This window comes from Camelus dromedarius, chromosome 12 (assembly GCF_036321535.1).
Source record: "Camelus dromedarius isolate mCamDro1 chromosome 12, mCamDro1.pat, whole genome shotgun sequence".
Taxonomy (NCBI): domain Eukaryota; kingdom Metazoa; phylum Chordata; class Mammalia; order Artiodactyla; family Camelidae; genus Camelus; species Camelus dromedarius.
In genome coordinates this window covers 33776064-33801212 of record NC_087447.1, presented here as the reverse complement: position 1 = coordinate 33801212, position 25149 = coordinate 33776064, and the positions used below count along the sequence as shown (strand labels likewise).

At 34.0% G+C, this 25149-nt stretch overlaps 1 protein-coding gene across 5 annotated transcripts in view; it reads left to right on the top strand.

Annotated features, from left to right (window-relative positions):
* Positions 1-25149, top strand: part of PRMT3 (protein arginine methyltransferase 3) — a 146828-nt gene that overhangs the window by 5469 nt on the left and 116210 nt on the right. For all 5 annotated transcript variants that reach the window (XR_010383378.1, XM_031459877.2, XM_031459878.2 and 2 more), the window contains exons 6-9: positions 3491-3650; positions 5576-5720; positions 11139-11204; positions 18943-19064. Coding sequence is in view for 4 of the 5 variants with exons in the window: in XM_031459877.2 (XP_031315737.2) it covers positions 3491-3650; positions 5576-5720; positions 11139-11204; positions 18943-19064 (493 nt within the window). In the remaining variant the exon portion in view is untranslated. The remainder of the gene's footprint in view (positions 1-3490; positions 3651-5575; positions 5721-11138; positions 11205-18942; positions 19065-25149) is intronic.

Sequence of the window (25149 nt, the reverse complement as noted above, 5' to 3'; positions counted from 1 at the left end):
ACAGATAGTAGCTGGACAGTGTGTATTTGAGCAGTTCTTTGATAAGCGAAAACTGGAAAACCACTCATTTCCTTGACAGGTACCATCAAGAGAACTTGTGTGGCAGTGTGATGTAGTAGTGAGAACCTTAATGTAGGACTCGAGAACTATGTGACCCTGGACAAAGCACTGAAGCTTTCTGTTTTTAAGTGTTCATGTATAAAATGAGGAACTAGAGCCTAGGATGTGGATTAGCCGTTCTGACACTACTTTTCATGAATGCTAGAATGGAACAAGTAAGTACGTTATGGATAGTAAGAGCCAGGTTTCTCACCGCTGGAGAAGGAGATTTCAAAAAAGGAAGTGAAGGATAGATTGAGTCCTTTGGTGATAGATCGGGATCAGAAATATCAGGATAAATTCAGTTTTTAATAGGTAGATAGATACAGAAATATGGAAGTGTGTTCATATGTGTGTCAGTATATATAACATATATTTTCTAGCTCTTTTGGTTGAGAGGGCCTTGAAGAACCCCAGTAGCAAAGAGCATACCTAGTGCCCAGATCTTGATTTATAATCCTTTATTAATTCTCTATTGATAAAAGGAAGCAAGGCTCCTTGAAGAAGTGATTGAGTCCATAATGGGGCAAGGAAAACACAACATAAGTCTGTGACATCTTGTTCCAGAAAATAAGGAAATACATACAAAGAAAAAGTGGGGGGATTGAGGACTTAGCTAAAGAAACACAGGAACCAGACTGAAGGAGCTCCTAATGGCCAAAGCTGAAGAATTTGAGCAACACAGAAAATAGTACTGTTCGGTTTTAATCCCTAGGATAAAATAAACATCCATGAGTTCATACTGACCTGAATAATCCACCAAATAAACAGGGAAGGAACAGCTCCACTTTAGCATAGAATTCCTATTAATAAAGGTAGAGGAAAGAGAGAAACAGAATCAGCATTAGACGAACACCACAGTAATAACTTGCATGAAAGAGCCACCAATGTATGCTAAGGTTAGTGGGCACAAAGTTAAAGCGAAACAGGATTTGCATAGTTCAGAGTATCTCCCAAGAAGTTTGTTAGCTGCAAAGGGAATGGTAACTTTTGAGTGGAAAAAATCAAGAAGACACCACCACAACCAAGTGATCAAGGTTCACATCACCAGTAATAAGGCACAGTGGACACCATGAACCCCTTGGTGTAGTACTCTGAGGACATCATTTCTCTGCCAGAGAAATGTTCTTGCCAGAAGTGTATGATTTCATTCCAGTAATGAAAAACATCAGAGAAATGCAGGTTGAGAGGCATTCTACAGAATTACTGATCAGTATTCTTCAAAGGTGTCAAGATAAAGTTACTGGGTGCAGTATTCCATAAATAGTTCACAGTGCTGAATATTTTTGTTCAGATCTTTTGTGCCTTTGTGGATTTTTAGCTAGCTCTGTCTAGCTCCATCAGTTGCTGATAGGGATGTATTTAAATCTCTGACTGATTAGAGGATTGTTTGTTTTTGCCTGTCGTTGCCTGTAATTCTGTCAGCTTTTGCTTCATGTATTTTGACACTCTTTTGTGAGGTTTATTCTCATTTATAATTGTTACATCTTCCTGACAAATTGACCATCTTTTGTGGTAGTTCTCAGCTGCGAAAATGAAGGCTCCAGGTATTTGAACCTCCTGAGACAGAATTTAGATGTAGAAATTCATCTTCCTGAATATGCTTTGGGAGTTTGAATTAGACAGTTTAGATATAGTTATGAATCTTAATGTTTACTCAGCCCTTTCTCCTTTTCAAAACTGTACATTTAACCTTTCGTCAATGATTATCTGTATACAAGTGGCCTTCTGTGAGTCTGTGACTTTGGGTTCAACCGACCTCCAATGAAAAATATTCAGGAAAAAAAATTCTGGAAAATTCCAAAAAATAAAACTTGAATTTGCTGCCTGCTGGCAAATATTTACATAGTATTTACAACTATTTATACAGCATTTACATTGTATTAGATATTATAAGGAGTCTAGAGAGGATTTAAAATGTCATATGTAAATACTAGACCATTTTATATAGGAATTTGAGCATCCACAAGTTTTGGTATCCAAGGAGGGGTTCTGGAAACTAATCCCCCACAGAAACCAAGAGACAACTCTGTGATTAATGCTGAAAACTTTTATTCTGACTAACTTCTGTTGCAGCAGAAAGCAAAATAGAGAAACCAGCTAAAACAATGGAACCAGTTTCTCTATAACCTAAGCAAGGTGGTTTGCAACAGTTTGAAGAGATTTGAAGATAAGATACACTTTGAGAGTGTATTAGTAGGAAGCAGAAAATATGGTACACCATCCTCTATAATAGTCTGGCAATATTTTGTTGCTCTCACTAGTTTTTGGTGAATTAAATAGTGGATAAATCTATGGTTTCTGAAAACAATGAATCAGTATTCTGCCAGACTGGCTAGAGATTAGTGACACAGCTGCATTTTATAACAAGTTCAATTTAGCTAATCTCTAAGTTATAATATTATTATGTATTTGTTAAGCTTAGTTATTTTGTCCCTACTCTGAAGAAGTGTTGCAACTAAAAACTGAATAGGAAAAAAAAGTCCAATTTCCCTCAGTGCTGTGTTGAGAAGACAGTGTTATATCTGCATTGTTTTTATTGCTTTAAGTTGATCTGAAAGTTAATTAGACTAGTCAGTGGACACTGGGATTTTGTAAAACTCACTAGTTCTATATGTCAACTTCTGTTTACAGTTATTAGTTCTACAGCAGAAGTTAGTAATTTACATATAATGAAATTAATTTTACATCAAGAATTTTTAATAATGCTAGAAATTAGAGTATTTAATAATATCAGCAGTAAGACCATGTATAGAATGCACACCACCTTACCCAGGATGAAAAAGTTATTGAATATACAGAATTCTTTACCTGTACACTGTCCTTAAGGAATATCTAAATGTGATACCTGCTGTTCTGCAGATAAGGACCCAGAGCCTGGAGGTGGCCCTGTGTAGTGGCAAGAACATGGGCTCAGAAGGCAGGCGTTGGTTTGAATCTTAGTTCCTTCATTAAACAGCTCTATGACTTTGGGCAGGTCAATTTCTCTGAAATTTATTTTTCCGATGTCTTAAAATAGGGATTAATGTTTATATTTTAGGTTTGTTTTGGAGACAGAATGAGATACAAGGCATGAACTTGAAAGTTGCCTGATGATCAATAAATATTAGGGTTTTTTTCCTTCTACTTCTTTGTTTCTTCCTGAGTTTGGTTCAGTACAATTAATGCTCATTTATATGCTCAATTTAGCCAACTAATGAAAAACTTAGACTAACAGCCTGCTCTTTAAATTCAAATGGAAACAGTTTGTATGTTAAATATTTAAGTAACCGTATTAATTTTTCTCAGTTGGCTGTATCATAGGCACTTAGTATATATTTATTCCTAACACATTTGTATGTACTTCACTGTTATAAGATGGCCTTATAAGAATGTCCATTTATTTATCTAGATGTAGAAGATCTTTATGAACCGGTGTCAGTCCCATTCTCATACCCCAATGGGCTCAGTGAAAATACATCCGTCGTAGAAAAATTGAAACATATGGAAGCCAGGGCACTGTCTGCTGAAGCTGCATTAGCTGGAGCACGTGAAGATCTGCAGAGAATGAAGTAATTTATCAACCTTACAGGAAATTAATTTTTTAGGTCCCCCAAATAATACAATTCATAAAAAGGTAGAATGTTTCATATACTAGATATTTCATAAAAAGGTGATACATTTCATTTACTGGAGAGCACAGTGTGGATGTTTAAGTTTAGTAATATTAAGATATGCGGTATTTTTATATATTGTGGGTGTAGTTGATTAACATAAATGTCTGTAGTTTTACCTAATCTTATATATTTCTTTATAATTACTTTCATAGTGATGGTAATTTTTCTGGGGAGTCTTTTCCTCCTGAATGTTTTTTGTTCCTTGATATTGCCTTCCTTTGAATTACCTTATTTCTTTTTTTTATTAAAATTTTTTATTTTATTGAAGTACAGTCAATTATAATGTGTCTATCTGGTGTGAATTACCTTATTTCTTTTTTTTTTACATTTTTTATTGATTTATAATCATTTTACAATGTTGTGTCAAATTCCAGTGTTCAGCACAATTTTTCAGTTATTCATGGACATATACACACTCATTGTCACATTTTTTTCTCTGTGAGTTATCATAACATTTTGTGTATATTTCCCTGTGCTATACAGTGTAGTCTATTCTACAATTTTGAAATCCCAGTCTATCCATTCCCACCCTCCACCCCCTGGTAACCACAAGTCTGTATTCTCTGTCTGTGAGTCTATTTCTGTCCTTTATTTATGCTTTGTTTTTGTTTGTTTGTTTTTGTTTTTGTTTTTTAGATTCCACATATGAGCGATCTCATATGGTATTTTTCTTTCTCTTTCTGGCTTACTTCACTTAGAATGACATTCTCCAGGAGCATCCATGTTGCTGCAAATGGCATTATGTTGTCGGTTTTTATGGCTGAGTAGTATTCCATTGTATAAATATACCACATCTTCTTTTGAATTACCTTATTTCTAATGGATTTCTCCATTTTACTTTTCCTCTCCTAGGCTTTTAAAGCATAGGAATTAATATTTTTTAGGCCTGGGAAAAATACAGGGTTAAAATTTTTGTTTTTAAAGATTTGAGGTATAATTATGATGTAGTGTGTAATCAGAAAACCAGATCCATAGGATGGTTTTCTCCAGTATTCTACTGGCTTAGTACCTGTCAGAATTTAATGTGCATACAAATCACCTGGGTATCTTGTTAAACTATGGGTTCTGATTCAGGAGGTGTGGAATAGGTAGGGTCTGAGGTTCTGCATCACTGCCAAGTACATAGCTGAACCTGTTAGATTTGTAAGTTGGTTGCTGTTGCCTGAGTACCCATGTGATAGTTTGCCAGAATGTCCCGCAGGGAAAAACAGTATAGCTGATGGTAGTTTCCATTCCCCTTTTCTGAGATTTTATCCTAGTAACCAACAACTCTACTACTGCCTGCTTCTTTACACTTCTCCCCCATGGATACCCTATAGTTGCTTGATGTGTGTGATCAAGAGGGAACTGATATTTAGAGCGTAAGTGGATGGTGTTGGTGTGTGCAAATAATTACCAATTTGGATATACTTTCTGCCTATAGAACCCTTCCATGGGATAATATGGTTTTGAAGAATATTTAATAGCATTGGAATATACTACATTGATTCAGCTGCTAAAAAATGATTTTGGAACAGTAGGAATGATAAAGTTGAATAAAGATAGTGTACTTCTTTTGTTCCGTTGGGGGATGTAAACACCCATAATCTGCAGGTGGCAGGTGGCAGTGCTTTTGTGGTGTGCAGAATGAATGCTTACCACTGGATTTGAACATGCCATTGCTTAAGCTCCAGCAGAGGGAGCTTAAGGTAGAATGTGACTGAAGGCCCATAACACTCCACACTCCACTCCCTCCCCCTGCCTCATCCTCTGCCTCTAGCCTTTCCTTTTTTCATGGTCCAATAAACTTGTCTCAAGGGTGTATTTCAAATTGATTACAGACAATTTGCTCAGGATTTTGTGATGAACGCGGATGTCAGAACCTGCTCGTCATCGACGGCTACCATTGCAGACCTCCAGGAGGATGAGGATGGTGTTTACTTCAGCTCTTACGGGCATTATGGGATACACGAAGAGATGCTGAAGGTTAGAAAAGAGCACAAATGCACAGTCCATATAAAGGAAAAATGAAGTAAAACAAGCTCTTCATATATGCGCTGTGGGAGAACTGCTTTTTGGGGAGGGGGTTTGTTTTTGGTTTTTTTGAGAACTGCTTTTTAAATCTCTTTGGTGTTTGATAGCTCATCTTGTGTTCAAAAGATGATAGACGCATCAAAGTCAATGTAAATTCTATCTATGATTATTATTAATCTTTATTTTGAGATTTATTTTCGCTTGAAATAGGACACTGGAAAAAAACTGACAGTTTTAGTCTTCTGAAAGCAACTTTTAAGTAGGAACAAATAAATTATATGTTTGTTAATGTATGAAGAGAATGATTCATTTTAGTGTTTTAATTAGAGATACTATAGTTTGGATGAATAATAATTCTTTGGTACAAAATTAATTATAAATCTCATTGTTATGGCATAACTGTTTTGCATTTGAAATGCTTGACATATAGAAGAATTTCCTAAATCAGTCAAATCAGATATTTGAATTTGGTTAGTTTAAATTTTTATAATGGTGCTGTTCATATAAACTATAAGTAGATTTCTAGCTGTACCTGGTATAATATATACATTTTATCACATTGTATTACAGATTATACAATAGCAAAATGTGACTTTAATTCAGTAAAATTTAAAATAGCTAGCTAGAGTAAAACAAATGTTGAAGTGTAAAAATTATTGAAAATTTTAGAAATTTTACCTTTCTTTTTTTTTCTTAAAACCAAGAAACAAAAAATTCCTTTCTAAATCCCTCCTCAAAAGATTGTTTTATTTTATGGAAGCCTGGGGACTATGTTCCCTGAAACAGATGCATTTAAAATAACCAAGGCTATTTAATAACGTGTATATTTTGTCGAGTCAGCTTTGCAGCACCACAGAGTGGAGGTTTGCTGACTCATAATAGTTGTAATTATTTGGGGTCTTTCACAATGTCATGTCATTTCTTTACTAATGACGTGTCACAGTTGGTTGTGCTAGTTGTCACTTGGGGAATGGCGTAGCATTACAAATAACAGTTATAAGTAATAAATTATTTTAAGTTCAGAGTGAATTTGTTTAAAAGAAATTAATATATTCCATTTTCTTTTTTAAAATTAATTTTATTGTGTCTGGAATATTTTCTTCAAAGGAGTTAATCTAAGTCCATGTTTGCCATTTTAAGCACCCTATCAATTTAAATGCCACGAACCTGTAATGCTTTTGATATGGACGTTGTGTTGGGTTTTTCAGGCAGATGGGGTTACTGAGACTCCTGGTAGACAGTACATGCGAGTGTTCTCAGTACAATCATCCAGAGAAATCCAGTTTGGGCTTATTTCCAAATCTCTGTCCTGCTCCCTTATAGGTTTATATTAGTAACTAAGGGATCTTCACATCTGCTCACATATCTTTAAGTTCTTTTGATGTACTTACATGTTTAAGAAGTTCCAGCTTGAAGTTTCCAGTGCTGTCTTTTCACTTAGAGAGTTAACTCAACCTTTATTAATATAATTTTCCATGCCTATGCAATGGCGTCACTTCTCCTTGGAGATGACTTGATTAAGTGTTTATAGGAGATATGGATGTATTTCATTCAAAAGGAACTACTTGTCCATTTTGTATTTTACTAGGTTACATACTGTGGATGAATATGAAATGTGCCTTATATCAAGCAATATTTTTTTGTTTATTATAACAATTCTTAGCACATATAATTTGTTCAAGGTTGTGCTACTGCCAGTCTCGTCTGATCCTTATAAATGATTTAAAATTGAGAAGTCCTATATACAGGACTTTTTTTTATGCCTATAATTGACCTTGCTTTTATAGAAATACTGTTTGAATTTTTTTTATTATTTTAATGACAGACACTATTTTGGCATATGTTGTGGTTATAATTATAAATAAAGGTAGTTTGTGGTCTTATTTTCTGGAGTCACAGTGAAGATAACTGTTTTGAATTCCAGAGATACAGTTGGTAGGGGGATAGAGTACTTGAACTTTCAGAATCCTTTGAAAATCCAGTATATCTTTCTTTCTTTTTTTTTTTTTTTAACATTTTTTTATTGAGTTATAGTCATTTTACAATGTTGTGTAAATTCCAATGTAGAGCACAATTTTTCAGTTATACATGAACATACTTACATTCATTGTCACATTTTTTTCACTGTGAGCTACCACAAGATCTTGTACACACTTCCCTGTGCTATACAGTGTAATCTTGTTTATCTATTCTGCATATACCTGTCAGTATCTACAAATTTTGAACTCCCAGTCTGTCCCTTCCCACTCCCTACCCCCTTGGCAACCACAAGTTTGTATTCTGTGTCTATGAGTCTGTTTTATATTTATGTTCTTTTTTTTTTTTTTTTTTTTCAGATTCCACATATGAGTGATCTCATATGGTATTTTTCTTTCTCTTTCTGTCTTTCTTCACTTAGAATGACATTCTCCAGGGACATCCAAATGGCGTTATGCAAATGGCATTATGTTGTCATTTTTATGGCTGAATAGTATTCCATTGTATAAATATACCACATCTTCTTTATCCATTCATCTGTCGATGGACATTTAGGCTGTTTCCATATCTTGGCTATTGTAAATAGTGCTGCTATGAACATTGGGGTGCAGGTGTCATTTTGAAGTAGGGTCCCTTCTGGATATATGCCCAGGAGTTGGATTACTGGGTCATATGGTAAGTCTATTCCTAGTCTTTTGAGGAATCTCCCTACTGTTTTCCACAGTAGCTGCACCAAACTTCATTCCCACCAGCAGCATAGGAGGGTTCCCTTTTCTCCACAGTCTCTCCAGCATTTGTCATTTGTGGACTTTTGAATGATGGCCATTCTGACTGGTGTGAGGTGACACCTCATTGTAGTTTTGATTTGCATTTCTCTGATAATTAGTGATATTGAGCATTTTTTCACGTGCCTATTGATCATTTGTATGTCTTCCTTGGAGAATTACTTGTTTAGGTCTTCTGCCCATTTTTGGATTGGGTTGTTTGTTTTTTTCTTATTAAGTCATATGAGCTGCTTATATATTCTGGAGATCAAGCCTTTGTTGGTTTCATTTGCAAAAATTTTCTCCCATTCCATAGGTTGTCGTTTTGTTCTACTTATGGTTTCCTTTGCTGTGCAGAAACTTGTAAGTTTAATTAGGTCCCATTTGTTTATTCTTGCTTTTATTTCTATTGCTTGGGTAGGCTGCCCTAGGAGAACATTTTTGAGATGTATGTGAGATAATATTTTGGCTGTATTGAAAATCCAGTATATATTTCTGAAGAAGAGTCATTGTTGCTAATGTTATAAATCTGAGATCATCATTTTTTTTTCCCCAAGAAAAACATTATTCATTTTGGTGAACAATTATCACAGATTAAAACACCATTAAATAATTTTTCTTTGCTACATTTTCCTCATTGCAGCCACTCATGTATTCTGTTTGCCTCCATGAGCCTATACATTTAAAACATACTGTTACTTAAATAGGTAAAATTTGTAGTATGTAACTTTTCTGTTGTCTTTAGTTTCATACTTAAAATTTTTTTATATTTGTAGGAGTAATCCTGTTATACTGGACTAGCCTTAAAAGATTATCTTGCTTCTTAATATTGGACCTCTAATTTTACTCTTCTGAGTTTCTTAGTTTTAATAGGTTGGTGCAAAGGATAATTTTATTTCTGTTTATTACCTTATTTTATATGGAAGATTAATCTTCTGTTGGAATAAATTTTTAGAAATGATTTTTGAGCCAGTCTTTGATTTGTTTGGATTTTCATGTTTAGTGAATTTTCCTTTCAAAGATTCATTTATTAAATCGAAGCTCTGCTATGTCCAAGGCACTGTGTTTAATATATTTTAGGTTTCATTGCACCAGGTGAGTGGATGAGTAAAAACAGATGGATGTGTAGAAATAGCCCAGATGAAGGATTGTAGTTGATCTGAGCAGCAGTGCATGGACTTAGGACAGGAGTTGGAACACTAGTGATTAAGTTAGAGCAGTGGGGAGGCAATGTGATTGGTGAGAACTTTCCAAGTGGCTGCCTTCTTGACTGACTTACACTCTTTGTAGGTTTTATTGTGTCAGCAAAAGTCACTGGTTATAGTATAAGAAGACTATAAAAATAGTAAAAATGTATGAAACGGTATGTTTAAAAAAAAAGTTGTAAAATAAGATAATAATATGTATAAATTCATTTAAACATTAGATTCTCAAAGTAATTCTTTAAGAATTCAGGGGAAGATTTAATAAACCTGAGTTAAAATTTTGTTTGTAGAACAGTTAGAAATAATTCCATTAGAAAATGTGGGCTTAATTATGGAATCCCCCTTCTTTGGATCCAGTAATTAAGTAAAACAACTTGCCTTTTAATTTAAGACCTCCTTCGTATTTTTTTTTTAATCCCAATATTGGCATGAAAATGTTTTGGGCGGAGGATATGTGTTGTATAAAGTTTGGTTGTTTGTTTTGTTTTGTTTTTATAAGGAAGGAAAATTTATCATTGAGCTTGCTCACATGATCAAAGACAACGGTTGGGAGTAAAATAGTTTTATATTGTAGTATTTGGTGTAACTGCTTTGTTTTCACCTAGTGTGAAACCCAAAACTGGAATTCCCAGTCTGAGATATTTTTATCATACTTGTTTTACTCACTTGGCAGCAAGGCCGCTTGCGGCTTAATCTGCTGTCAGTATGTGTCTCAGCGGAGGTAGTTTAAAAGGAAATCAGCTCTGTTCATAAACCAACATAAATGTTAGCATTCAGGGTCTGCGTTGGTCACAGGTCATGTAGGACTCCCGAGTAGAGAAGTCTCATAGTGAGGGCCGCAGGGCTCAGGTGATTCACTTTTAAGACTTAAAGGCCTTAAAGCATCATTTCCTACTACAGACTTTTCTAGAAACAAAACAGGATTATAAATCAGATAGATGCTGACCAGTGACTTTCTTAGAAAACTATACTTAGTTTAGCTTCATTTTTCGTATGGAACTAAAAGTTTTGCATCTAACTCTTGGTGTTTTTCTCCCATATTTTAGCATAGTTTTACTACAGGGAATAGACTCTAGATTCCAGGCCTCGTTTAAAGGAGCAAAACATAACATTCATCTTCTGTTAGCTTTAATTATCATGTGAAGTTTTATCATGATAATTCATGTCAAGATGAAAATATGTCCATTTTTAAGATTTTAGATCTTCTTTGACTTTGCGATGTTCTTGAATGTTTTCTTTGTGTGTTGTTGCTATTTCTATTATTTATTATTTTCTTTTAGGAGAAGAAGATTAAGCTTGGTTTTCTAGGCAAAAAGCGGCTATGGAAGCTAGCCGTGTGTGATAAATGAACAAATCTCGTCCTTAAAAATTTTTGTTTGTTCAGACTATCCTGTAAACACGATGTTCTCCTCTCTCTACCCTAGGACAAAGTACGAACAGAAAGTTACCGCGATTTTATATACCAGAATCCACATATCTTCAAAGACAAGGTGAGTACATAGGCTACAGAACTGTACATTTCACGTGCATCTTGGGCGGCAGAAATTCTAAGTCATCGTTGTGACAGCAGTTGATTTCCTGTACACCGCCTTTATTTCATGGAAGGCTTTTAGGATGCTGCTCTGTGGTACAAGATACTGGTAACAGAAACACTGACTCTTTTTTAAATTGCAATTCATTAATTACAGTGGCATAGCTTAGTTAAACTGGGCTTATCCATATATTTTTGCATAAACCACATTTTTGATTTATTGTGATTCCTGTTAATCTCACATGTATAAGATAAACCTCGTACCAAAGCACTTTTAATTATTATTTTAGTTCATGTTAGTTAGTTAAAAATCAATAATTCTGAGAAGTTATTGGTAAGTAGGGTCAAATATTGTAAGGTAGAATTTTTTTCATGTGCTTTCTTTTAAAACCTCATTTATTTACCCCTTTATGATATTGTTTATATTTTATAATTAGTCTTAATAGTGCCTCACTCTATTTCAAAGGTGATCTTTCACTGTGTGTGTATTTTGAAATTTGTGTCATTTGTTTTCCCTCCCTTGTGAATTTTTCCATTTTTTCCTTCTTCACTTTCTCCTTCCTTCCCTGTCTACATTGGCATGCTTACCTAAACGTTCAGATTTTCAGTTTGTTCCTCCTTATTGGAAATTAGTTCATTAGTTCAGTCAGGAGTATTATCCACTTATATATTGTTGCTTGAATTTTTTCCCACTCTTTCTACTTCAAGAACGTGTCTCTTGGTAACTCAGGATTTTATAGTTTCCCTTCCACCTCCATTTTAAAAAATACTTCTCTGCAGTTATTTCATGGGCTTCACATGATATTGTAGCAGTGACTGACAACTATTATATGCAGAAAAATCTCTTTTCCTGATTTTTATATTGTTTGGAATATCATAAAGATTGGCTTTTCATTTTCTACATCTGTTTCCTAAGAGCAGTATTTTGCTTGTGATTTAGCTGAGTTGGCCGAAGTATTACCTATCATGAGAGGTTTATGATGATTTGTGTTTCTCTGCTTCTGCTAATTCGCACTCTAGGTGAATAGATTATTTCATTTTTAAAACATTGGTTTTTATCAGTTCTTTAACTTGGCTTTTTTGTATGCTTTTTTATGTTATTTCAGCAGAAACTAAGAATTTTTTTTTATCATTTTTATATTTGCACTCAAGTGCTGAAACAGTTTAATATCCATCTGAAAAATCACTTTGTTTTCAGGGAAGCAGATATTGTTACTATTAAAGATTTTGCTTTATGTTTATAGTTAGAACATGCCCAGATTTTTATTTAATTCTTTCCTTAATGTGTTGTATAGAAATTAAGCATGTACTAGTTGGGGAATCACTTGTCCTGCCTGGATTCTCAGGAACCAGCCAGGTAATAATTTTGGGCAAGTGGTGAGTCTCTGTGGGCCTCATCTGTGAAATAATTTTTTAAACCTTTCTGCTTCTAAAATTCTATTATTTTTGTTGTTATCACTTTGTTATGTATTATCATTTCCTTTCTTTGAGCCATCTTTTTTTTGATACTTTTTGATGTGAATGCCATAAGAATTTGTTAAGTAAAAAGAAGTTGGAAGTTTCTTTTTCAGTATGCTCCTGAATAGACTTTTGTTTTATATTACATAAGAAAATACTGAAAAGGCATAGGTATTAGTAATCATAAGATTAATTATTGAGAAATTAAATAAATATGAATATTTCTATGGATATAATGCACATTTTACTGAGTTCATAGATCTATATATAGTCACTTTCTGCCTGTAATTTTTTATTTGTAGCAATATTATATAAATATTGTATGTATTATACATTTTTGAGCAAAATACATGACCATGGAAAACTTGTTATGTTTAATTATTTTGTATTCCATTTACCGGTTTTACTGAAGAGATTAAACCTGCCAAGCCAGAAAAGGGCTTATTAATAAGTTGGGTTATTTTTCCTTAGTGCTTTGCCTAAGATACTTTCATTTAATTTATCAATGTGTAATTAGTTTTGCTTGGCAACTGTGGTTTTTCAAAAGTAGAGTGTAATGTAAAATACCATATGTATCAATTTCTAACCCTTTAAAGCATATTCAGGATATAATTTCCTGTAATTAACAATATTAAATAATCAGGAACTTCCACATTTTTAAATGATTCAGGATACTTTATTATACTATGGCTGCAGATTTAGGAAATAATTACCATATATTTAAATAGCATTTGATAATTTATAGAATACTTTCAGGCATGTTGTCTGATTGTCCCTATACAATATACCTATAAGTGGGCATGGCTGGTATTTATCTCCATTTTACACATGAGGAAACTTGAGACCAATTACCAACTGACTCGCTCTGAAAGAGACAACTAAAAAACCAAACAAAACCAAAATTAAACAAACAAATAAACAAACATACCTGAGAGTTTTAGTTCTAGTCTAGTGCCCTTAACCCTGTGCTACTACACTTTGAACACCATTATGTTGAAATAGAATGACTAAGTAATTAGAATGAGATTCATTAGTGACATTTTAATTCACACTGTTTTTCTTATTTTATTTTATTTTATTTTTTTGGTAGAATGGGTGGAGGTAATTAGGTTTTGTTTATTTTTAGAGGAGGTGCTGGGGATTGAACCCAGGACCTTGTGCTTGCTAAGCATGCACTCTACTGCTTAAGCCATACCCCATACCCTACCCCCCGCACTGTTTTTCATATATAGGTCATATGATTTTTGTGTGCCATGACAGAACATGTTCATGAAATTATTTAAATATAATTCTTTTTTTAAATGTATGAAGTTACATGTTTTTCTAAGTTTTATTACCATTGTTTATGTTTTCTTTTATCTCCATTAGACAAATAAATTCCACATCCCAGCAGTAGCTTCTATATCGTATTATATAGTGCATGGCAGTTTTATTTTTGAAAAGGTGCTTGTAACTAAAAATGTGTTCCTTCCTCCTTTTCTTCCCTTCTCCCTCCATCCCTCCCTTCCTGCTTCCTTTCCTTCATTCCTTCCTTAATATTTTTTTAATTCACAAAGCTCCTGTGGAGGCCATATGGTTTCTCAGAGTTAATTTAACTAGGGTGGCACAATCGTGTTATCACTCATTCATAATTAATTTCTATTTGTAGTTCATTGAAGAAATTCACAGTTAGTGCCTTCTTTATGCTTTTGATTATTATCTACAGTTAAAATTGATTTACTTTCTTCTCTCTTTTTTTTCTCTTTAGAAAATGAATCACATACCTTCATCATTTTATAAAATGTTAGTGTATTCTGTTATCATTTCTAACTTTCTTTGATTCTATCAAGTTTTAGTTTATTTACTCAACTACCTAAATCTGAGCTAGTTGTAATAAATAGTATACAATTCAAACTATAATTTAAAGGTAGGCTTTGAAAGCAGATTGACCTGTGTTTGAGTGCTAGCTTTACAAATTACCAGCTGTTTAAACCTAGATCTGTTACTTCCTTTCTCTGAAACTCATGTCCCTTCAGAAAGGATTAAATAAGAATAATATATATGTATATATAGAGAGAGTCTTATAAAAGAGCACATACTCTAATTGGAGTAAATGATACATGTATTTCTGTACTTAGCTTTCATCACTCAGCAATTTTTCTAAGGTAATTTCTTATTAACATTGTTTTAATGGCTCATAAAGCCAATGTCAGATTAATTCATATGTTTTAATTTTTTGTGATAAAATAATGCTGTGTATAAAAGTTTAAAATATTAAAAATCAAATTTTTATTTATGTGAGAATAAATAATAAAATAAATTCCTAGCAATGGACTCTGGGGGTCAGAAAGATTCTACCCTGGACGGTATTAGTGCTGCCAGCTTGACTTTCCGTAAACATTTTAATGGAATATCTTATTATCATTTTATACTATATAATATTCCAATTGGATATACTATAACCGTACTATAAATATATATGCTATGTATTACAGTATTTTCTAGATGTTGCGGTTAATATGTTTTATTTGTGACTTTAAAAAATATTTCATTTTTGTTTGCAATGATGTCGTATAGGTTGCATCTTATAATTTTTGACTTTTTGTGTGTGAAGTGGTCATGTTAAAATGTGCTGAGTCACCCAGACAGGCTGCATGTATAGGACCAGTCAGATTCTCCTATAAAACCATCTGGGCCTCATCCTTCTCAGAGCAACAGAGGAGAAGAGACACTGAGTAGTAGCTTTTTGACAACTAATTAGGCTGTTTAGATTTTTCTCTCTTCTGGAGTCATTTCGGGTAAATTGTATTTTCAAGATGTAATGGAACAGACTCCACAGTAGAGAAGATAAAAGGCATTGGAACAAACTTAAGTAATGTGAAAAATATTAAAAAAAAAAAAATCCTGAAGAACATAACAGATGATTTAAACAAATTGAAAGTAATACCATGTTCTTGCAAAGAAAACTCAAAATAAAATTTTGTCTGTTCCATAAAATAATTTATGTTTTAATTCAATCCCTGTAAAAATGCTAAGACTTTAAAAAATAAAACATAGCCAAGCTGATTCTCTTGTTCTTATGGGAAAATAAACATACAAAATTGTCCAGAAACACTAAAAACAATTTTGCTGTGAAGGTAGACCAGCTTTACTAGATAGAAAAAATTCTATACAGCTTCTGTAATTAGAATAATTACTGGCATGTGATTATATAGATTAATGGAGCAGAATAAAAATCTAGAAATAGACCAATGTATGTATACATCTCCAGAGAGATCCCTTCCTCTCCTCTGTCATTTGAGGACACAGCAAGAAGGCATGTCTGTGAACCACAAAGCAGCCCCTCACCAGAGTCAGCCTGTGCCTTGATCTTAGACTTTCTGGCTTCCAGAACTGTGAGAAATTTGTTGTATATATAAACCACTCAGTTTATGTTATTTTTGTTATAGCAACCTGAATGGATTAAGACAGGGAACTTTAGCATTCACTAAAATTTCTGTGTATATTTTGGTCTGCCCTCATGACCTAATCACCTCCCAGAGAGCCCAGTTTCTAATACCATCACCTTGGGTGTTAGGGTTTCAGCACAGAATTCCAGGAGGCCACATCTGGACCGTAGCAGTCACATATCAAATCGGTGGAGGAAACAGACTATTTAATAACATGTTGGGATAATTGGTTAGCTATCTGAACAGAAGTTGGAACTATACCTCTTATACCATAGTGTATACCATGATTTTAAAAAAAACTGTATAAATGAAATTATAAATGCACTAGAAGGATATGTGAATGAAATAGGGGAGGATATGGGCTAGTTCTATCTAATTATGACCAAAATCCAGAATCTGTAAAATAAAAGATTAAAGAGTTTGATTGTTAGTAAAGAATTTCTATATAACAAAAATCAATGTAAGCAGACTCAAAAAACAAAAATACATGCTGAGAGAAAATATTGCAAGTCATATCACAGAAGTCTAAACTTACTAAGAACTCCTATTTGATAAGAGTTGATAAGAAAAATTTGATAAGCAAAGGACTGACAAGTTATTGGAAAAATGGAGAAAGGATATAAGTAGATGGTTCACATAGAAAGTACAGCAGATGTTCTTTCAACATGTGGAATGATGCTCAACCTCATGATAATAAAAATGCAAAGAATGGAATGCAAAATGGAAATTAAAACAGGACCAGTATTTCATTATTTTCTACTTGCCAGATTGGCAGAAACCCAAAAGTCTGATTATATGCTCCATGGGCTAGTCTCACCTGTGAGGAAATTGGCACTTACACATTGCTGGTTGGAGTCTTCATGAGTAGAATTGCCCTATGGCAGGTAATTTGGTTATGTCAAGCAGAATTATAAATAACGTACATTCTCTCTGACCCAGTATTTTCAGTGTTTTCAATTCTAGGAATAGATTTATTCTTACACTTCTATAGAGTTATTCATGTGTGAGTGGGGTTAGATGTGAGGTTATTTACAGCACTGACTGTCATAGTAAAATTTCAGAAACTACCTAAATGTCCACAGTAGAGAAATGGATTAGTGGATTATGGTACAGCCATAATATGGAATCCTATACAGCTACGTAAGAGAAAGAAGTTCTCTAAACTAATATGGAAAGATCTCCAAGTTATATTGTTAAATATAAAAAAAGCGATACGTAGCATGGTAGGTATAATACGCTTCCATTCGTGTAAAAAGGGGAAGGAAAAACACATATAGTATTGCATTGTATAAGCTTGAAAATTCTCTTGAAGGTTAAATAAGAAATATACTTTTTGATGTTTAAACTATGTGAATATATTACCTAGTGAAAAAATAATTGTTGAACAACATAATAGATTATTAATTCTAGTTCTGTTTTTCTTACAGTAGCTTCCTGTTATTCAGAATATAACCCAAGGGCTTTATGTGCTCTGACCCCTGCTTAACCTTGATCTCACCTCCAAGCAACCCTTTTCACCCAGCTCAACTATGCTGGCCTTCTTGCTTTGCCTGGAATCTTGTGCCTTGCATTTAATATCCTCCATGGCTAGAAGGCACTTACCCCAGATCTTTGCATGGCAGACTTCCTTTATTTCATTCAGTTCTCTGCTCATACATATTGGAGAAGTATTTGCAGACCTACCTAAAATTCTGAAAGAGTGTATCCTCTCTGCCTTGCTCTGACCTCTGCTCTGGTGGCTGAGTTTTTTTTATAACACCACTATCTGACATTATTCTATATTCTTTGTCTCTCATTATCTATCTCTCCCACAAGATTTGAAGCACCAGTAAGATAGGCACTTGGTCTTGTTTGTTGCTGTACTCCGTCACCATGATCAGTGCCTGCACTTGGTAATGCTCAGTGCCTGCACTTACTAATGCTCAGTGAATACTTATAGTCAAATACAGAACTAGTTTCATATTTTGGGACAAGTGTATAGGATTTTAGGCCATTGATAATGAAAGACTTGAGGCACTAGTGTTTTCAGTAATTTCTAGTGTATCTCTGAGTATTTTGCTTAAGATGTTTCCTTGGTAATTGTTTTTGTTTTTTACTGTGAGCCAAGTAGGTTTCACTATATACTATTCTGGGAAGAACCATATGAAGTTCTTGATTTAGAAATAATTGCTCCCTACCTATCCCCAATAACATCTCAAACTTTGGTTCTTCTTGTTACTTTCACCAGAGATGATGAATATCATTTTTAAAACTTAAATTCTCAAGTTACTGAATTATAGAAGCCAATTTGTTTTTATTGTACATATATTAATAAAATGAGTTTAATATTTAAGTTTGGAAGTGGAAGGGATGTGACAATATTCTCCATCCATGATTCCTTTATAACCATTTTTTAATTGTATTGGATCAGGCTCTTCTGTTTAAGTTAATTCCTGCCACTCAAACTTGAGAAAGCTTATTTCTGTTAAAATTTAGAATTATTAAGCCTTAATTCGAGCATACATACAATAAGGAAATAAAAAATAGGCTACTTTTCTATTAAGAAGTCTATGGAAATTGCTTACTTCATATAAAACATTCTTTAAATTTACATTGTTGCATCTGATTACAGCAGACTATGGCCAAATACACTGTTACGAATTTAAAATTACTCATTATAATGGTATCTTCAGTTTCCCCAAATCGAAATTACCATATTTGATTGGTAAAGTTAAAGTTTTTGTGGTCTGTTCCTAGCCAGAAACATCATAATATATGTGAATAGGATTTAAAGTATTAGACCTTTTCAGTAACATCTGTTTATTACACCAGGTGGTGTTGGACGTTGGTTGCGGAACTGGAATTCTCTCTATGTTTGCTGCTAAAGCCGGGGCAAAGAAGGTTCTTGGAGTTGATCAGTCTGAAATACTTTACCAGGCAATGGATATCATAAGGTAGATGCATTTTAAGGCTTGATTGAAGATTATTTTTAAATTTGGTGGTTAACAGGTTTTGTCTTTAATAGCTCTCTAATGCAGACCCAAGATACTTGTCTTTTAGTAAAAATTCATTCCAGAGTAATAAGATTTTAAGTTGGGTTGAGCTAGACATGTTTGAGCTATGAATGATCTTTTTACTCTTAATCAATGATAATTATTTTTATATAGTTTTCAGTCCTTCCAATTATGGCTATAAATATGCTAATAATATAAAATTAGAAATCATTGACATGTAGGATAATATTGCTTGAGGACTCTACAAAACTCAACATATCAGTAACATTTCCTTTAGCAAATAGCAATTCGGCTAAAAAGACTTAAGAGTTACCTTTTTCTTTTTGACAACACTAGCCCTTGTACCTTTTCAAATTAAGATCAGTAAATTCCAAAATGGCTACAAATAAGTTGGAGTGGATTTAGTTTATCCTCTAAAAGTTAATTTTATTGTCTAAAAATATTTCCTTTCTTTGAGGAATTAAGTTAGATTAAGGTTAATTGATCAGTAATTGACTTTAAGATCCTAGTAAGAGGGCCTTTATTTGAACTATAATTTACAGAACTAGATTTTGTCAGCCATGTGCTTAACCACAGCACCTTACATTTGGAACTTTGGAGTAATTTCCAGAATAATTTTAATAGCAGGCTTCTCAGTGATTCTTCCCCCCCGCCAGCTATACTGAGATATAATTGACATACAGCATTGTATGAATTTAAGGTATAGGATGTATTGCTTTGATACGTTAATATACTGCAGAATGATTACCACCAGAGCATTTGCTAATCCCTCAATTGTGTAACATGAAATAATTACTATTTCTTTTTTCGTGGTGAAAACATTTAAGATCTACTCTCTTAACTCAACATGCTTACATTAGAATCTCAGCAGTGATTCTTGGATGGTCCTCTCACTGATACGTTCTGTTCTTAAAATTGATTAACATTGATTGTTTCTGAGTCATATAAAATTTAAATATAATTAGGTAAAATGTTTAAATTTTTAGATTTTATCACATAATGTAGAAGTATAGTGTTCTGGTTGCGAGCACAAGGTTCGAGTCATACTTGGGTTTGAGTCCTTGCTCTGCCCCTTACCTGTTATTTGAATTTCAGTTAAATTATATCTAACCTCTTTGAAACCTCAGTTGTTTCACTGTCAAAATGAAAATAATAATGACTACCTCATGTGGTTATGAGTAAGATAAACAAGCTGTGAATAAGATATGCACATACATCTCTTTGCCGTGTTGCTTGCCCTGGCACGTACTGGGTATTCAGAAGTTAGCTACTGTTATTATTAACAAGGACCAAATTAGTGTTAATGGAAAAGTTACATTGATCTTGCTTAGATTTTTCATAGTTGGAGGTTTGTGGTTATGGTTTTCATATTGGAGAATATGCATGCATATATGCAGTTCCACAATCTAGTGGAGTTTTTTATTTCTTATTTTGCCATTAAGTACAACATCATCATTTTGGAGGTTCTGTAAAGAGCACCCTCACTTGCTTGTGCTTGTGCATTGCCATCCAAACAGATGTGACAACCACTATCCCAAAGAAGCAGTTGTTCCAGATTATCAAAAATTTATTGGTTGATTGTAAGATTATGGTAAGATATTTCTGTTAGAAGTTCTAACCTTATGAAAGACCATATCCATTTATGTATTTGTCATTTTTTGATTTCTACAAGGTGAGACTAGATATGCTCTCATTTTAATTCCTTTATGGAAAGAAAGGAAAAGGATAGTGGTAACACTCATCTTATTTTGTTTTGTTTTCATTGTATTTCACAGAAACCCTGAATCTTAGTGACTTTTTTAGAAATGTGTTTATACGATGATTATATTCAGATACATTGTGTATAAAATTTAGTGCTGGAGTGTGTGGAACTTTTTTTTTAATTGAAGTACCATCAGTTACAATGTGTCAATTTCTGGTATACAGCACAATGTCCCAGTCATTCATATATATGCATATATTTGTTTTCATATTCTTTTTCATTAAAGGTTATTACAAGATATTGAACATAGTTCCCTGTGCTATATAGAAGAAGCTTTTTTTAAATCTATTTTTATATATAGTGAGCATATGGAACTTTTGCATGAAAGCATTTATTGAAAATGGCTTAGCACTCAATTTTAGGTACTTCAGTTTAATAATAAAAGTTGCTAACACTGACTTAGTACTTTCTATTGAATTTCTTTTGAGGTAGGCACAAAAACAGTATATTATTATTTTTATCATAGAAATTAAGAAATTGAGGCACAGAGTTTAAGTAACTCTCCCTGTTTGTAGTGGGGCCAGGACTAGATCCTAGGCAGCCTGACTCCGTAGTCTGTCCTCACAGCCAATTTACCATGCTGTGTCTCCATTTAACCGCTTCTAGGGCATGTATTGGTTGCATTCAATAGTTTGCTTTACTTAGAACCTATAGAGTTTAAAAATCAGGGCTTTTTGTTTTGGATAAGCCAACAGTGTTTTCATTTGCCTTTTTTATATTGTGAGAAGTTAGCTCTTTCCATCTCTCCTTTGTCTCCTGTTCAGAACTTTGAAATTTACGCTGTGGAGTGAAACAACCTCTGTTCTCCTGTTTATGAATGTATCTGTGAAAAAATACGCAGGAAACGGTTTATTGTTAGCATCCCCAGCATTTACTGGCTCATTATTCTACCAGTTGAGGAGGCAGAAATGCATACTTTTCTCAGCATCTGGAACCACACGGCTTGATTTCTGATTTTGGCTTTTTGACTAACTAGCTTTATGAGAATGGGCAAATTGCTTAAATTCTTTAACCCTAGTTTTTTCATTTATAAAATGGGGTTGATGGTAGTATCCATCTCACAAGAGTATTACATGGATTGAATCCATTTATGGTGCTTTGCAAAGTGGCTGACATGTCACTGCTTACTAAATGTTAGCAGTAATTATAAAAATATTGATTGATAGTTATAGTGGTATGTTTGGTTTAGAACCAGGACCTCAAATAATACTGTGTTTGGTTGGTGATGTTTCTAAAGTGATCATTTCTTACAGTTATCTCATCAACATATAACGATTCTCTTTTCTGTATTCTTTCTGTTTCATAGTTTCTATTTTATACCATGAAACATCAAGCATTAGCCAGTTTTATTCTGTATTTACTCTCCTCCCTTGAAGTCTGCTCTCAGCTTCTCTTGTACTTGTGTATAAATGCATATTGGGGCTTTCTGGAACTATCACCGTTGCTGAAAACAGCTCTTCTGATTAGCAGGCTATGTATGAATTGTCTTTAGCAATTCTGAGGCTTCTTTGTCTGTGAGAAATCTATACACAGCAGGATTCCTATAAAACTCCATAAGCTTACATCTATAAAAAAGCACTTTAAATTGTAAAACGTGAATGCTTTTCAAATACATGTTTCACTCTTCTTTTAAATATGTTCAACTTACAGTCCTTGAATTGTGTCCAAAATAATGATGAAATAATTTTTATCTTTTCTTTATTTAAAAGATCTAACTTTTCTAAAAAATTGAGTTTAGAATGGAGTAAGTTTTGATTCTAATGTAAACTGACATTTATATTAGGGCTTATTTATAAATCTTATGAATATAAATAAATTATATATATATAAATTAGGGCTTAAGAAGGTGGTCAGGCTTGTGGTTCTGAGGCTGCAGACATGAATAAAGTAGACTGTGGACTTTCAAAGATATTATATTCACAGGGGCAAATAGAACTTAAAGTGATATATGGAAAGAATGAGAAGTTGTTTCTTATTTTCGCTGTCATATTCGAACTCTGCAGTGAATGATCATCTCAGAAACATAAACTTACCTAAGGATAGCAAAGCTATTCAGTTGCCAGACAATTGTATCCAGGGTTCCCCCTCAGGAAGCAGAGGTAGCTTCTGGTAATATTTTCACCATTACTCTGGCTGCCTTTGGTTTCTCATTGACTCAGCCATGGAACAGCTCATTATTCAGACTTCCGGATGTCATTGCAGAGGAGTTTTTATGAGAAGGTTGATCCATCATATGACTATAATGCAGTACTTTCACTCTCAGGATGACATTAAAGATGCCATCTTTTATATTGCCAGAAGAATACTGTTAGAAATGAAACATTCAGAAAAGCCTAAAGAATATTTTGATCTGCTGTCATGTTTGTGTAAGTGTCCTCTAGATTCTAGGACAGGAGCTTTATTTTCTTAATATTTTTATCCCTAACACCTAACAAAATGTCTTATACATGGTGTAGATACTTAGTAAAAGGTTTTTGAGAAGAATAAAGTAACTTAACATAATGATTTTAAAGATGGTGGTATATGTAAGATTTCTAACAAGATCACAAAATACACCAGGTTAAATTCTTGAAGTAAGGGGTGTTCTTCATATTTTGTTTCTAAATTTAATAGGAATATCATAGAAGAGTAAGTTAAAAGCTAAATACAACTTTGAACCACCGATGAAGCTAAAATGGTTAGAAAAAAATTGCTACTCCAGAAGCCTTCTAGTGAAGGTAATGAAGGTAATCAAGACACCTTACATGGAAGCTAAATGCATTTTTTTCTCCCACCCTACCACCCCCTTAATTTCCCATCCATTCAGTGGTCCTGTCTTGGGGTTCCCATGACTATGCACTAGTTCAGTGGTTCACTGGAAGAACTCACATGACTCAGTGTGAAGTTGTGTTCACAGCTAAGATTTATTACAACAAAGGATACAGTCCGGGGACAGCAAGAATAGGATACCTGTCAGTAAAGAAGTCATGTACAAGGCTCCCACAAAATCCTTTCTTCTCTGCAGGAATCACACAAGATGTACTTTTCCCTCTAGCTGGAACTACATGTGAGATGTGTCTACCCAAGGAAGTTTGCTTGAGTCTTCGAGCCTGTGGTTCTCAAAGAGAGAATTGTGCAAACTCATGTCAGGCACCAGGTGCATATCAGGAATCTTTATGCTGACTTCAGACATGCTGTCCTCTGGGTTTGTCTTGGTCCACAACTTCAGATGCTGTGGAGTAGCATCATTAGCCAGTAACAGTGTGAATGTTCAAGAGTTTTGTTCTTAGGGTTTGATCAAGAATTACTGCCATGGTTAGAGAGAGTAAGAACTAAGAGAACAGACCTGCATTAACTCTTCTCACAGTTCAGAATTGGAAACCTGAGATTCGTGCTTGACCGTCCCATCTCCTTTATAGCAGCATACTTGTTGGAGATAGAATCCTCTTAATTGAGAATCATTAATGTTTCTCAAGTCTGTCCTTTTTCTACATTGATGTTCTTAAATGCATACCTTAATTCACAATCTTACATTTCCCACCTGAATCAATGCATCTGCACATAAGTGGTTTAGTTATTTGTACTTTGTCTTTGCTTCCAAAGGCTCTCTCTTACCACTGTTAGTGCAGCCAGATTGATTTCCCTGCCAATTCTCCTCCCCTTCAAATAAAAAAAGGAAGAAAGAAATACCTAATGAATGAATGAATGAATTTTCAATACTCGGTTCGTCAAACATCCAGTCAGGTAAATAAATCTTCAACACCAAAGACTGAAATCCAGATTACCCTTTCCTCATTTTTTTCATTGTATTAGAAGCTGTGCTGTTGCTAATTTTAAACAATAAATGTCCTCAGTGTTAGTAATTCCACAGCTGCATACCTATAAAGACCAATGATGCCTTTGGGAGGGAGGCAGCCTGGAATAGCTTGTTCTGATTCCAAGTCTGGCTCCTGCATTGAAATTATATGCCTGGTAGTATTTATCGTTTATGGAGTGTTCTTACATCGTACCCTCTGTCTCAGGTAGTTAAGGGTTCTTGTTTTGTTTACATGTATGAATGGAGGGCTAGGTTATGTCACAAAGGTAACTGGTATGGGTTTTGTCTCATCTCCCTCCAGAGTAGGGAGAGAGATCTGTTCTGGACCATTTTTCCTTTGATTTTTCAGTCCCTTTGTCACTTCACTTTATATACCTCTTGACTCCAGGAATTTATGTTGTGAAGAAAGGCTCCTACCTCCACTGTAGTCTTCTCTGATGTGTGTCCTGAGCACTGGACGTCTTCCC